Raw genomic sequence first — 15,056 nt, 5'->3', positions numbered from 1 at the left:
ACAAAGAAGATTCGAGTGAATAGCAGTGCTTATTCAAACAAATATTCGCATCAATTTGAATCACAATTTTGTCGCTTAATCCCTTTTAATGACCTTGTTTTCTTTCTCGTTTGCAAGGGGAGAAGAAGATATGTCACGTTAAAGACATCATAAAGATCAGCGTTGTATGCGTATATATTATATACACAAGCCCCGTGGAACGTTTATCAAAGTGGGGGGCTTAAGTATTTACGATCAGGTAGAAGGTAGCGAGCGTAAATTGGTTTCGGGGGGGGGGGGTTCAGGGGTTTTAGGCATTTAATTATGGTCAGAAGAAGCACAAATATTTTGATGCCGCATTTGTGTCACTGGCAGGTCAGGGGAGGGGGGCGTTTTTTATTTAATTTTTTAAGGTAAAATTTACGTTACTATCTTACTTTTTTTTACCGGTTTGGGAGGCTAGGGGGGGGGGGGGGGCGGTAGAATCGGCCCGTGGATCCGCACCTGTCCAAAATAGCACACACACAAAATCGCGTCGCCGCTACGCGGCTCAGTAAAGAAAGAATGTAAAAGGTTGCTCCGAATAATGAGGAGGAAATAATGTGCAGAACGTCGCGTCTGCCTTAGTATTTGTCAACAAGCTACAGCCGCCGCAGGGACGCCCTAAGGTGACCGTGCGTCATCACTTCAAAGGCCGTACGGCAGTCGCAGATTTTTTGTCTCAACAATTTTTCAACAAGCTACGGCCGCCGCAGGGACGCCCTAAGGCGACCGTGCGTCATCACTTCAAAGGCCGTACGGCAGTCGCAGATTTTTTGTCTCAACAAATTCAAAATACGCCGCGCGGCTACCCTAACATAATATATGACCGCTACCGCATGTGACCGTGGGAATGCTGCGGCGGTCCTATATTGCTATTGATCGTAGATATTTTAGACCGCACGGCCGCCGCGGCAAATGTGACCTAGGCATAAACATTGAAGGACGAACGCACGCACACATTTTACGAACTCGCTTATTGTTATCTCATACTTACACGAGTGCTCCAGTCGATAACCTAGTCAATACACTTTCTTGTTCGCCGGGGATGTGATGTTCGATCGTTATTGTTATTGTCAGCTAATTCTATAGTAGGCCAAAATTTTGTTTCGACCGCACATTGGTTGAACGGACATGTATTGAGGACCTATATACAGGACAAATAGTGCTAAGTTGAAAGCTGTGTTTTAACCCAAAGGTAGCGAAATCGCCGAGACGAAAAACCAGAGGCTAACATATGTGTTCAGTAAACGTTTGTCATCTCAAAGGGTAAGAGCAACTAAAGTATTGATTAAACAGTAGCGACTGAGTTTACACTTAGTTAATAGGGATTTTTTAAAGTAAAAAAATACATCGTCAGCTTTACTATAGTACACCAGCTAAACTAGCTGCTCGTTTGATGACAATCAAAATTTGAGCCATTGGAAGTGACAGTCGAATATAAAAAATGGCCGGTGCCATGGAAATGGAATGTTAAAGAAGTTGATATCTGTGAACCCAAAATGAAATGTAACTAATCAATACAAAATATTTAAAAAACAGAATATAAACAATATAAAATGATGTTATTTGCCATAAAGTCGTTGACGGATGTTACCTCCTTTTTTTGAGAAATGAAACATATTTGTAATTGAACAACATAAAAACACATATGTAAATTGAGCTTTCAGTTGAATTGCAATCTAATCTGAGCCATTTAAGGTCACGATAAGGTAGGAAAATAGTGTTAGTACATTGAAAAGTTATATGAAAATAAATTATATCACTTAAAGGTAATACAAGTTTGAGTATGGGGTCATGAATTTGGTTCAAATTAACATATTGGAAGCATATGCGATCCTATAATATTCAGTGATCGTTGTCGGGTTGAAATCGAGTCTAAAGTTATGAAATTGTAAATAATAAACTCTTTATGTTGTATAACTCCCTCTCAAGGTCAAGATATTAATGAAGCTATAAATCAATGTTTCTTGACTAAAATAGGCCGATTAGCTATTCCCGTTTGGAAATTATATATCACAACTACATATGCTGAGATGTTCATGGTCGCAGCTACCATTGTACGGCCGTAGGCGCTATTTGAAATTTATCAAAATTTACCGGGAGCACCGGTAAATTTTTATATTCAATTTTTCTCGAAAGCAGAAGTGTTTTAGGGGCTAAATTTTCTAGTGCTTATAATAAATCCACAGGGGCATCCAAATATATCAAAATTGTAAAGAATCACTGCGTGAATAACTAGGATATGCTAACATTTGAAGACTTGTACTCAGGGCTCAAATTAATTTTTTGTCCACGGGGGCTCTTCCCCCGAAAAAAGAGCCCCCGTGAGCCTTCTCACGGGGGCTCTTTTATTACTGACGGGGGCTCTTTTTTATAAAAATGTCCATTGAATTGGTACCTATGATACTCCTCAATTATTTGCTATTTCATCATTATCATTTCAATCAGCATTTTCCCTCTTACAAATTTACAAGCTACATAAATAGCTGTTACTGGCCTGTGTATATAATATATACGCATACAACACTGATCTTTATGATGTCTTTAACGTGACATATCTTCTTCTCCCCTTGCAAACGAAAAAGAAAACATGTTCATTAAAAGGGATTAAGCGACAAATAATGATTGTGATTCAAATCGATGCGAATATTTGTTTGAATAAGCACTGCTATTCACCCGAATCTTCTTTGTAAAAATAACTTTTACAAATCTCAGCCATGCTTACTGAGTTGAGACGTTCCATTCAATTTGAAATACCCATTACATAATACACTTCTCCTAATCTCAAAGTGATCTTACAGCACAGTGGCTGAGATTTGTAAAAGTCGTTTTTATCCTTGCATCAATTTGAATCACAATGATTATTTGTCGCATGGTCCTTTTATTAAATAACCTTGTTTTCTGTTTTGTTTGCAGAGGGAGAAGAAGCTATGTCACGTTAAGAAATCATAAAGATCAGTTGTACTATGCGTATATACATTATGATACCAGAACAAATCGTCGCTGTTTTCACGAAGTGACGGTAGTGAAAAAAAATTGCATTCACTTTGCGTGACGATTTTACTAACTACCGTCACTTCGTGAAAACAAGGACGAAATGTTGATTATCAGAACTGGCCTGTGTATATAATATATACGCATACAACACTGATCTTTATGATGTCTTTAACGTGACATATCTTCTTCTCCCCTTGCAAACGAAAAAGAAAACATGGTCATTAAAAGGGATTAAGCGACAAATAATGATTGTGATTCAAATTGATGCGAATATTTGTTTGAATAAGCACTGCTATTCACCCGAATCTTCTTTGTAAAAACAACTTTTACAAATCTCAGCCATGCTTATGCCTAGGTCACATATAAACCGGGCCCCGTACGATTTTCCCTACCCGGCGGCGAATTTTTTTTCCGTACTCGAGAGAGCAAAAATCCCATGTGCGCATGCGCGTGGACTTATGATTTCTCTGCTACTTCCCATACGAAATGTACATGTATTCGCATGTACTGTGCACGATTCGCGTTCTACGAGTAAACGATGGCATAGTAGTCTTCAAACACAGACTCTGATTTGCCAGTTTGACAAATCAATATGCGTATGTGTCGCGATGTGCTTATTCAAGTCTGTGTAGTTGTATGATTCAGACCCAGTAGTGCATATGGAAATACATTGCAACTTGTATAGAATGGTATAGTAGTCTGCAAGCACAGACGCTAATCTGACAGTTTGACAACATACTAGTAGTGTGCTGAGAAGTACTTTATTCAAGTCTGCGTAGATGTATGATTCAGACCCTACTGGTGCGTGCGTTAGAAATGCATCTCAATGTGTAGAGTGTAGTATAGTAGTCTGCAAGGACATAATAATATATTGTGTATTGATGAGTAGTGATTTTATGCAAGTTTGTGTAGTTTAATGATTCCAGACCCCATGGTAGGCCTATGTATTGTGCCACTGCTCTCTCACACTCTTTCTCTCTCTCTCTCTCTCTCTCTCCATATCTCTCTCTCTTAGTAGTCAGTTTGACACTATTTTGTCAAACTGTCAGATTAGCGTCTGTGCTTGCAGACTACTATGCCACTCTGCAAGTTGAGATGCCTTTCCAATACACGCACCAGTAGGGTCTGAATCATAAAACTACACATATTTGAATATAAAGCACTACTCAAGACACTATGTTGTCAAACTGTCCGATTAGCGTCTGTGCTTGCAGACTACTATACCATGCTATTCAATTTGGGATGCATTTCTGTAAGCACTAAAATGTCTGAATCATACAACTACTCAGACTTGAATACTAGTACTATTGCTACGCACGATATATGCGTAATTGTTTTGTCAAACTGGCAAATCAGAGTCTGTGTTTGAAGACTACTATGCCATCGTTTTACTCGTAGAACGCGAATCGTGCACAGTAGATGCGAATACATGTACATTTCGTATGGGAAGTAGCAGAGAAATCACAAGTCCACGCGCATGCGCACATGGGGTATTTGCCCTCTCGAGTACGGAAAAAAAATTCGCTACCCGGCGGCTTGCCGTGGATTTAGAGACCGTACGGGAACCGTCCGATTGTCATTTCTACGGCATGTGTGGTCACATATTCTGCGGCGCCCGGGAGGTGCCCGGGGAAAATTGGTCAAGTGAAATGCACGGCGCCCGTAAGGGTGCCGGCAGGGTGCCGGCCGAGTGCCTGCCGGTTACCTTACGGGTTCCGTCCGATGATCAGGTGAACCGATGGCTCCCGGAAGGTGCCCTGTCGGAGCCCGGCCGGGTGCCGTGCGGTGCACTGAAGTACAGAGTGAGTCAGAAAAAATGTCCCACTTTTTAAAAGTTGTATTGTTTGAAGTATGAATATTTAATCATGGGTTTCATGATATATCGTGATAGAGTTATTAAGACATGTCATGAAACTCATGATTAAATATTCATCCTTTTTTTTTTAAAGGTTTTATTTCCACATTAACTGCATATGAAAGGAATTTACAAAGTGAGGCATATAAAAGGTAACAAAAACATGTACATAATATTCGATACAACAGTAATAAACAAAAAAATAATGGCAAGTCATTAAATACAAATGATGCTAACATAATCCGCAGTAATGAGGAGGAAACCTTTGAAGCATTATGCTTGTAATTAAGGTTCCCTTTACATAATACGTTTGTTACATAATATATAAAAACAAAAAACAAATCAAAAGAACAAAAACGGGTTTGTGGTGCAGCCAGCTCACAAGTGTTGATAATACCGATGGTCTCTATCATGATGACCTTAAGCATTTTCATACTTCAAACAATACAACTTTTAAAAAGTGAGACTTTTTTCTGACTCACTCTGTAAGTGTCCTCTGGTATGCCGCCGTGAGGGACCCGCACGGGCAATATTAATTTTAAATATCCCCCGGACGGCAGACGCCTGTTGTTGTGCATATCACCCGGGGCTCTTGAGGGGCCCGTGAGGACGCCGTAGGGTACACCTACGGAACCCTTGAGCACCGCAAGGCGCCCGTAAAGATTTTCATGGGAAATTGACCCCCAAAATCGTGAGGGGCCCGTCCGGGCACCGTCCGGAGCCCACAAGGGACCCTTAAAGTGCCCTACGGGCCCTGTACGGGCTTTCTACGGCCTAACGGTCAGATAAAAACGCCGGGAGAATTGGGAGCAGCCAACTCAGCACCACGGCGCCCGTACGGCTTAAAAAACCGTCCCGGCGCCCGTAGGAACTTTACGGCAACCGGCCGGACACCGGCCGAAAATTCCCAAAATGTCTGTTTTTACTCGCCGTACGGGCCCCGGAGTGTATATGTGAAAGCCCCATAACTGAGTTGAGACGTTTCATTCAATTTAAAATACCCATCACATAATACACTTCTCCTAATCTCTAAGTGATCTTACAGCACAATGGCAGAATTGCATGGCTGAGATTTGTAAAAGTTGTTCTTACAAAGAAGATTCTGGTGAAAAGCATTGCTTATTAAAAAAAATCCTTGCAATTTGAATCACAATGATTATTTGTCGCATGATCCTTTTATTAAATAACCTTGTTTTCTGTTTTGTTTGCAGAGGGAGAAGAAGCTATGTCACGTTAAGAAATCATAAAGATCAGTTGTATTATGCGTATATATATGATACCAGAACAAATTGTTGATTATCAGAATGTCATTTTGAAATACCTCTATACAAATACCACATTGTCTTTAGCCCGTATCAGTATTAGTATGATCCAATATAAAGCTATTATTCTTTATTTAATTCAGTATAATGCTTTTCCTCAAAAATAGTTTTGCTATTTTTTTAGGGTTGAGACGCTAAGAAATGGTATCAAATGTACATTACACGAACCCTGAACCATTGCAAAATGATGGTGGTTCTCTCTCTCTCTCTCTCTTTATTTTAATCATGCATTATCAACTACATATAAAGCAGCAACCAAAAACTTAGGGTTATCTGAGATAGGTGAAAGTAAGAGTTAAAAAGAAAGTCATGCTAAAACGGCGCTTCACTTCCCCCCGCCCCCTGAAAAAATAAAATAGATTAGTAGTCCTCCTCTCCAGAATCCCCTCCCCCCCCGCTTTAATATCACATTTTCACTTGGCAGCCCAAGGGGGCCGGGGGGGGGGGTGGGAGGAGGGGGTTAAACCCCCTACCCCCCCCCCCCCCCCCCCCGCCGTAGATCTGCCCATGTTACCATATCATTCCACGACATTTTGGTCTTCCTCTTCTCCTCAAAAGGGACTTTTAGATTTGCGTGGACGTGGACGTATTACGCCCTTTTAAGGCACTGGCAATCACATGTGACGTCCTGGCAGTGCCTTAAAAGGAGGTCACACGTTGCAGTCCACGTTCTCATCGTGCAAATCTAAAAGTCCCTAATATTGATTTACTGGTCGAGGTTCATTATTTGCTGACAACAAAAGACTTCTCCAGGCCATGACCATGTTTCTGCCCTTGCCCGATCGCCTCCAGCTCCAGCAGACATGGCACGGCAGCGTGCACACGCACCGCTACTAACGGCGCAGTAGGCCTATAACCACTGCTGACGGCGGCACTGCACTGCGAGCTGAATCGGTAATAATAGGCCTAGTCTACTCATAAAACGAGAAACCTTGCACGCTAATCTTAGTTCCATTTCATTGGTTTAAGGTTTGAAAATTGAAACTCAATATTGTGTTGAAGTTATAACAGAAAAGATTATCTTTATTTTATAATTCAATCGGGGCGATTTTTAATTTTGCAATCGCCCCCGTGAGCAACCTGACGGGGGCGATTTTGTAGCTCACGGGGGCGAATCGCCCACCGCCCCCGTGTATTTTGAGCGCTGCTTGTACTAGTTTTAAAGGTAATACAAAGTTTTGGGAAATTTGAAAATTTGATACCAAATTTTCCAATTTCCCAAAACTTTGTATTTCCTTTAAAACTAGTACAAGTCTTCAAAGGTTAGCATATCCTAGGTATTCACGCAGTGTAATCACAAAAAGAATTTAAAAGTAATTTGAAATTCAAATTAGGTACCGAGTCCTCATAAAAGGCCTGTGTCTTGCCTGGTATTCATCTTTTCCTGGTGTGCTGGCATAGGCGGATAGACGTATATATCTATGTTCTACACGCGTATCCGGACACCTACCCCCTGGACATCCACCCCGGATAACCACCCCCAGTCAACTACCCCCTAGGACAACCACCCCCTAGGACAACCACCTCTAGGACAACAACCCCCTATAGGGCAAACACCCTCTAGGACAACTACCCCCGGGATAACTACCCCCGGACAACTACCCTTAGGACAACTACCCCCGGACAACTACCCCCTAGGGTAGTTGTCCTAGAGGATGGTTTTCATTTTAATCGAATCATGAGTAATGTAAATTTATTGTTTCTTTGCAGCATGTTTGTTACGACAAACACAACAATGACAACGTAAATCTGAATATTATATCCACTTATGTAAATTATTTAATGGGATGGCAATGTACATTTGCAGATATATACCTGTTCATTTCACTTTATGTAAAAACACATTTTATTTTTTACGTAAAAGCTTTCGATTTCAAAATGACATCGACAATAATGTGCAGCAGATTTATTTCGTAGGATGCAAAAAGATTTCCAATTTTTCCCAGCCAATGGCTTCGCTCAAATATTTTAAACGTCAATGAAAATGAAATGTTAAGCAAATTTTGGCAAATTTGGCATTTTATGCGTCAAGATTGGAGAAACAGTTTCCATTATCAGATATGCCCCAAAATCCAGAGCAAGACACCATTTCCCATTGCTCCAATCACGCAAATTCAGAGATTACATCGATGAAACGTATCGGGTTTTTTTTTTTTTTTTTACTTGAGGCGACTTTATCTTCTCTACAAGTGTGAAATAATGAAAACCTATTGAGAAAGTGATCTACATTTCATTAATTCCCAAGAGAGATCAACACGCGTATTACCAAATATGTTTGAATGAGTAATATGAGCGTGGAAGTCAACACTGAATTACCATTTGCAAGGGGAAAACCAAGGACAAGTGATTAGAAATAAATGCTGTTCTGTCACCCAGAAAAATTATTTTTTCGGAAAAATAAATGTTGTTTTCCTTCTCCTTCCTTCATGACCTTTTCATTTGGAAGGATGATACCAGGCGAGACTCCGGCCTTTTATAAGGGCTCAGTAGTCAGTACCTAATTTAAATTTGAAATTACTTTGAAATTCTTAGTGTGTGATTTCAATTCCTGAACACCTGGGATATGCTTACCTCTTTGACTAGCGAGTAACATTATTAGATAGAATTCTAATTATACTTCATTTAAACAATATATATATATATATATATATATATTTAAGGAATTTTGTGAAAACATGAATACTAATGTAACTAATTAACATCTGTGTACAAGAATTTCCAACTACCTACTCGATTTAATCGAGACAATAGAAAGGGTTATCAATTATAGTATCTCGTAACATACTTGATTTGTTACCATGGTAACGGCACAGCGGTCAGCTATCATCCCCTGTGCTTTATGGCAAACAGGCAGATTTTGATACCCGAGGGTCTTAGCAAGAAATTAATCATTTACAATTATGCAAACTGTCAATTAACACTTTTTCTTTAGGGCAAATTCCATGAAAATTGGAAAACGCCTATTTCAATATTTACAGTTAAGCATTTAGGCCGAAATTTTTTTTTAAAATTTAAATCAAATCGGGCCTATTTTGTATGTATTTTAGTGAGGACAGGGTAAATGTGACTATAGATTGCCCAAATATGTTTTGGGGCAAGTCTCATGAAAATTGGAAATACATGTAACTTAAAAGAGTTAGTTCAGCAATTTTTGGCTTGAAAAAATTGGCCCATTTCGATGTATTCCACGTTATCTTAACCAGGGCAAGGTACAAGTGACCCTAGTTCATTGGAAAAGTGTTCTGGAGCAAATTCCATCAGAATTGGATAAACCCCAAGCAATTAAGACAAACCCTGACGGCATGGGTGTCGATCCCGGGGGGATGGGGGGGGGGGGGATATATCCCCCCAATATTTCAGGTGGGGGGGGGGGGGATGGCCTGTACAATCATCCCCCCAATAATTCACCATAAAAAAATTTTTAAAAAAAATGAAGAGAAAAATTAAGGATGAGAGCCCGATGAGAGTAGTTAATGGTTATTACTCGCAAGATGACCATCAATATGCACATTTTGCTATCTCTTTTTATACGAAGTAAATAAGACAACCGTATATGAGACAAGAATAGATTGTATTCTCGCTCATAGTTATTACGGTTTCATCAGTAATTGATGAATTTATTCAATTTGTTCAATCAACAGCATCATAGAAATGCAGTGCGCGGTAGGAGAGAAACAGAATTCATGAAGGACACGATACAACAAATCGTCTTCTTTCTCTAATGTGAAAACTTCCGCGCTTCGCGCAGGAATGGGCGAAAATGAATTCAGACAAGGATTAAGAAACGAGAATGGTACATAGGATCGTCTTCTTTCTTTAATAATCTAATGAAACGTCAGAAGGGGAAGGGGAACTTGATTCAAACATTAAGGATTAAGAGTCGATAATGGTACATCGAATCGTCTTCTTTCTATAATAATCTGATGTAACGTCAGAGCTTCCGCGCTATGCGCGGAGGAAGGGGAACTTTGATTCAAGCAACGATTAAGAGTTGAGAATGGTACATCGAATCGTCTTCTTTCTTTAATCATCTAATGAAACATCAGAGCTTCCGCGCTACGCGCGGGGAAGGGGGAATTTGATTCAAACATTAAGGGTTAAGAGTCGACAATGGTACATCGAATCGTCTTCTTTCTTTAATAATCTGATGAAACGTCAGAGCATCCGCGCTACGCGCGGAGGAAGGGGAACTTGATTCAAACAAGGATTAAGAGTCGAGAATGGTACATAGGATCGTCTTCTTTCTTTAATCATCTAATGAAACATCAGAGCTTCCGCGCTTCGCGGGGGGGGGGGGGGGACTCCCCCTCCCTGCACGCAACCCCCTAGGCACCGCGCTTCGCGTGCTCACTACCGCCCCCTAAAATGAAATCCTGGCTACGCGCTTGGGGGGGGGTGCAACTTGCCACACGCTTCTACCTCTTGATTGCTTTGATCCATTGCCGAAAATATTTTGGCACCTATCATCCCCCAACCACGGATACAAATCGACACCCTTGCCTGACGGGTCCAGCATTTTCAGCATTCTGTGCTGGAAATTGAAAAAATTTTATTCGGTCCTTATTTGCATACATTTTTAGTTAAAATGCAGGGTGATTGTGACCCCGGTTTGTTGAAAGAGTATTTTGCGGCAATTTAATAAATTTAGAAAGACGCCAATTTTGATTAAAAAATTGAAAAGTTTTATTCTGATCTATTTTCATAGAGGCTGCAAACTTCAGTAAAGAAGAACAGACGGCAAGTGGTGGAGAAAGCAAGGTAAATTCAACTGTGTGTGAACGGATTTACCCATCCAAAAAAATGTTTCTTGCGAGTAAGGTGAGGCGCATCAGCAGTCGATTATCCTTGGGGTCACCATGGACATCTATTTTCTGGATAGGCCTTACAATTGTTTTGCTCTTTATCATCCAGTACCAAGTGTATCAGAGATGGATACACGCAGGGATACACGACACAGCTGCCAACTCAGAACCAGATCCAGCAGACACAAGTTCAGCTGACAATAACATATCTGTTTTACGCAATCCAGACAAAACTGCTATGTTTGCTTCCGTGAGAACTGACGTGGTGGGTTTAGAGAAACCAGGGAGTTGGAATGGACCAAACATTTCGGACCCATCGGTTGCAGCAAAGAAGCTCTTTGTTGAGGGGAAATGGGATTCATCCTTTGTTTCTCCCTATCATAAGCACTATTCTTCCATTAACTGCGCAGCAATTTTACGAGGAGAACGTCAGTCCATTAATATGGCCACCAAGGTCTTGAATGAAAATCGTGGACAGATACCCAGTGACTATGACGTCAAGAACTGGACCAGTGACTGTGAGCGATATCGGAGTCTGCGAAAGTATCCGACATTGCCGAGGTCAAAGGAGGAGGCAGAGTTTCCAATCGGGTACATCATAGTCACGCACTCGGAGTTGTCACAACTTGAGCGATTGCTCCGTGCAGTGTACCAACCACAGAATGTATACTGCATCCATCCAGACGCCAAATCACCTGCATTATTTCAGGTTGCTGTTCGATCGCTGGCCGAATGCTTGCCAAATGTTTTCATAGCCTCCAAGCCTGTCAGAGTGAACTATGCACATTCTAGTCGTCTTCAAGCAGATGTCAACTGCATGTCAGATCTCCTATTGCGGCCAGAACCCTGGAACTACGTCTTGAACCTCTGCGCCCAGGACTTCCCGCTTAAAACCAATCTGGAGATCATCCACCAGTTGAAGGCTTTCCAAGGACATAATGACATTCCTGGTGTCATAGCACCAGACTGGTTTGATCATCGGACACGTGTGCACCATGAATTCCGCAACAATATGATGATAAAGATGAAGGATGTCAACAAGCCGCCTCCTCCACAGGACTTCAAGTTCTTCTTCGGCAATGCCTACTATGCTGCCAACCGGCAATTTGCCCACTTTGTCATTCACAACCAGACAGCCATTGACTTGCTGAACTACAGTGAAGATACTTTCAGTCCTGACGAGCACTACTGGGTGACCCTCCACAGGATTCCGGGGGTTCCCGGAGGCTACACAAATTCAACTTGGAACAGCACCGTTAGGTTTATCCACTGGCAGAACACTTTCAAGACGCCAGAGTGTGTCGGCAGATACGTCAGGAACATCTGCATCTTCGGAGCTGGATACTTACAGCATCTGGCCATCGCTCCTCACCTCTTTGCCAACAAGTTCTACATGTCGTTTGATCCAATCGCTATGCAGTGCATGGAACAATTGCTGGATTACAGGAGCACATTTCCAGCAGCCATCAAGGATTACCTTCCGGGCTTCCCTGCTACCGACATGTTTGGACTGTAATGATCTATCGCCTTGATTTAAAAAAAAAATCTGTATTTGAAAACAGTTGCACAATGCTATTGAGGTATAATTCGGATTTTAAAAGTGTAAAATATGTATAACTGGAGATGCAAAGTTCAAGCCCTAGCACTGCACGTATGTCTTTAAGCTTAGCAAGTTCTCTATATCACTTATGTGTGGGACCCTTTGTAATAAAACACTGATTAGTACTTTTTCAGTTAAGTTTGAAATAGATCAACAGTTATAATCATGATTGTTATAATTTTATTAAGAAATATTTAAGACAGTTACAACTTCTGAAATATTGCTTTTTGGTATTATTTATGTCAACATTCATTTCTTGTTAAAGATGTACACTTAAATGTACCAGTTTACTGTTAATGCACTTAATTACAAACAATTATTACCATCATTATAATTGTTAGTAATGGTAGTAGTAGTAGTAGTGGTAGTAGAAGTATCTGGATTTATTAAAGGTATAGACCAGTTCTGGTCATGCGATTGCATTGTGAAAGAAACGTTGTGGAATCGATCAGAAAAGGTTGATCATCTAGCATATAAGTATTGGTGTGTACTGCAAGGTTCTGGAATCATCAAAATTATAAGAAATTAGGCCCAGTCTTAGTAACGTTACAAGCACTGTACACAAAAAGATGTATATCGGACTACGTAATATCTATCCAGTCTGGATTAGATATAATAATTTACCAAATATATCAATCAGTAGGCAGTTTCCCGGCGCGGTTTTCTGGCCAAATTTGAATCATCACGTATTAGTCAAAACATATTCTTTCACATGATTGGTAATAAGAGCTTCCTTTTCATTTTTTTCAGAGGGGGGCGTTTCCAAAACTGGTCTATACCTTTAACACTCAACTATTATAATTAGTGCTAAATAGGATCCACGACAAAGTACAAAAATGTTATAATGTATTCATATTTTATTTCAGTAATAAACTTAAAGCAGTTTTGTAGACAATAAATATGTAAAGTACTCTGATATATTTTATAAGTATTTGTCTGTACTAGCATACGACTTCAAGAAGTCTCTGTCCCATGTAACAACAGTCTTTCACATCTCATCAAAGTACAGACATTAAGATATCTTTCCTGATTCTATTAGAATCATTCAAATTTAAATAAACAATATTTTTACTTGAAATCTGACATCACTAAGAGTATTAAGAAAATCAGCATGTTCATAACAAAAAAATAAATAATATTCAGCCATTTCTAAATAGACCTTTTTACATGTTTATCTTATGGATGCCTAGTAACCATCTACAGTGCATTTGATAACCTGCTATTCATAATGAAAACTTGATACAAGATTCTTGTAAGCTTTTACTTTTTTAAGAGAATCTTTTGTTCAATAAGTGTGCATAAAACTAGTAAACACAACACAATCCTCTGACCAAACTGCCAATTTGAGATTCGCATAGACAAGGTGATTTCATATTTCAAGCATTCATAATTTTCTTATTATTGGTCAGAATTATTTCAAACTTTTTCCACTAAAAAAAAAAAAATCTTCCTGTTTTCATGCAAGGGTCGGATTGCCCTTTAAATGATGCCCTGGATGTCAAGCCGATAAGAAAAGGATGTCTATAAAAACTAAGTAAATTTGAAATATTTTTTTCAATTTTTTTGGGAATAAAAAATGAAGTCTAAACTCTGAGGTTTAGCAAAACTTAAAATGGGTTCTTGGATCTCAATAGAGATTTGTATTTTAATAGAATGTGAACTGCATACTTTAGGTGTTTACCAGGTCGGACATGTAATGCCTAATTTATGCATGAATATTCTGAATATTGATATCGTGTTAACAGGTGAATCCCTGGGCAAACATGTGTCAATAGGCCATTTTTATTTTGTAATGTTAACAAAAATGTAATGCATACATGTTCGTGGATGCCCAGATATAGATGATATAGCTACAGTCCCATATACGTCCCGGACCGTCCCGGACCATCCCGGACCCCATCCGGGGTGATCCGGGATTCGGTCCGTGTTGACACCGTGTTGGCACCGGGGTGGTCCTGGATGGTCCTGGATGGTCCTGGATGGTCCTGGATGGTCCTGGGCGGTCCGGGAGTCGACCCCGGATGTTTTTGACGGCCAAAAACTGCCGGGGTGGTCCGGGACGGTCCGGGACAATAGTTTGATCCGGGGTGATCCGTGTAGCCACCGTGCTGGTCCGGGGTCATCCGTAGTGGCGCCGGGGCGGTCCGTGTTGATCCGTGGCAGTCCGGGAGTGAGTTATTGACCGCCCAGGACCATCCAGGACCATCCAGGACCATCCAGGACCACCCCGGTGCCATCACGGTGTCAACACGGACCGAATCCCGGATCACCCCGGATGGGGTCCGGGATGGTCCGGGACGGTCCGGAACGTATATGGGACTGTAGCTTAAAAGCATCACACTTTTTTTAACAAAACATCCCGGACCATCCCGGATCACCCCAGACCATGGTCCGGGATGGTCCGGAGTGGTCCGTGCTCGTCCGTGCTGGTCCGGCTTTATATGGGACTGGGGCTTATC

The 15,056-nt window shown here is 40.8% G+C and overlaps 1 protein-coding gene across 1 annotated transcript; it reads left to right on the top strand.

The window, feature by feature from the left end:
* The first annotated feature begins 992 nt into the window (after positions 1-992).
* LOC578725 (N-acetyllactosaminide beta-1,6-N-acetylglucosaminyl-transferase-like) lies at positions 993-12,531 on the top strand. The gene is made up of 2 exons (XM_030984495.1): positions 993-1,287; positions 10,901-12,531. The coding sequence occupies exon 2, from the start codon at positions 10,996-10,998 to the stop codon at positions 12,511-12,513; it is 1,518 nt and encodes a 505-aa protein (XP_030840355.1). The 5' UTR covers positions 993-1,287; positions 10,901-10,995; the 3' UTR covers positions 12,514-12,531.
* The last annotated feature ends 2,525 nt before the right edge of the window (positions 12,532-15,056 follow it).

The sequence above is a fragment of the Strongylocentrotus purpuratus genome, unplaced genomic scaffold (assembly GCF_000002235.5).
Source record: "Strongylocentrotus purpuratus isolate Spur 01 unplaced genomic scaffold, Spur_5.0 spur5_scaffold_14, whole genome shotgun sequence".
NCBI lineage: Eukaryota > Metazoa > Echinodermata > Echinoidea > Camarodonta > Strongylocentrotidae > Strongylocentrotus > Strongylocentrotus purpuratus.
This window is presented reverse-complemented; position numbering and strand designations above follow the sequence as displayed.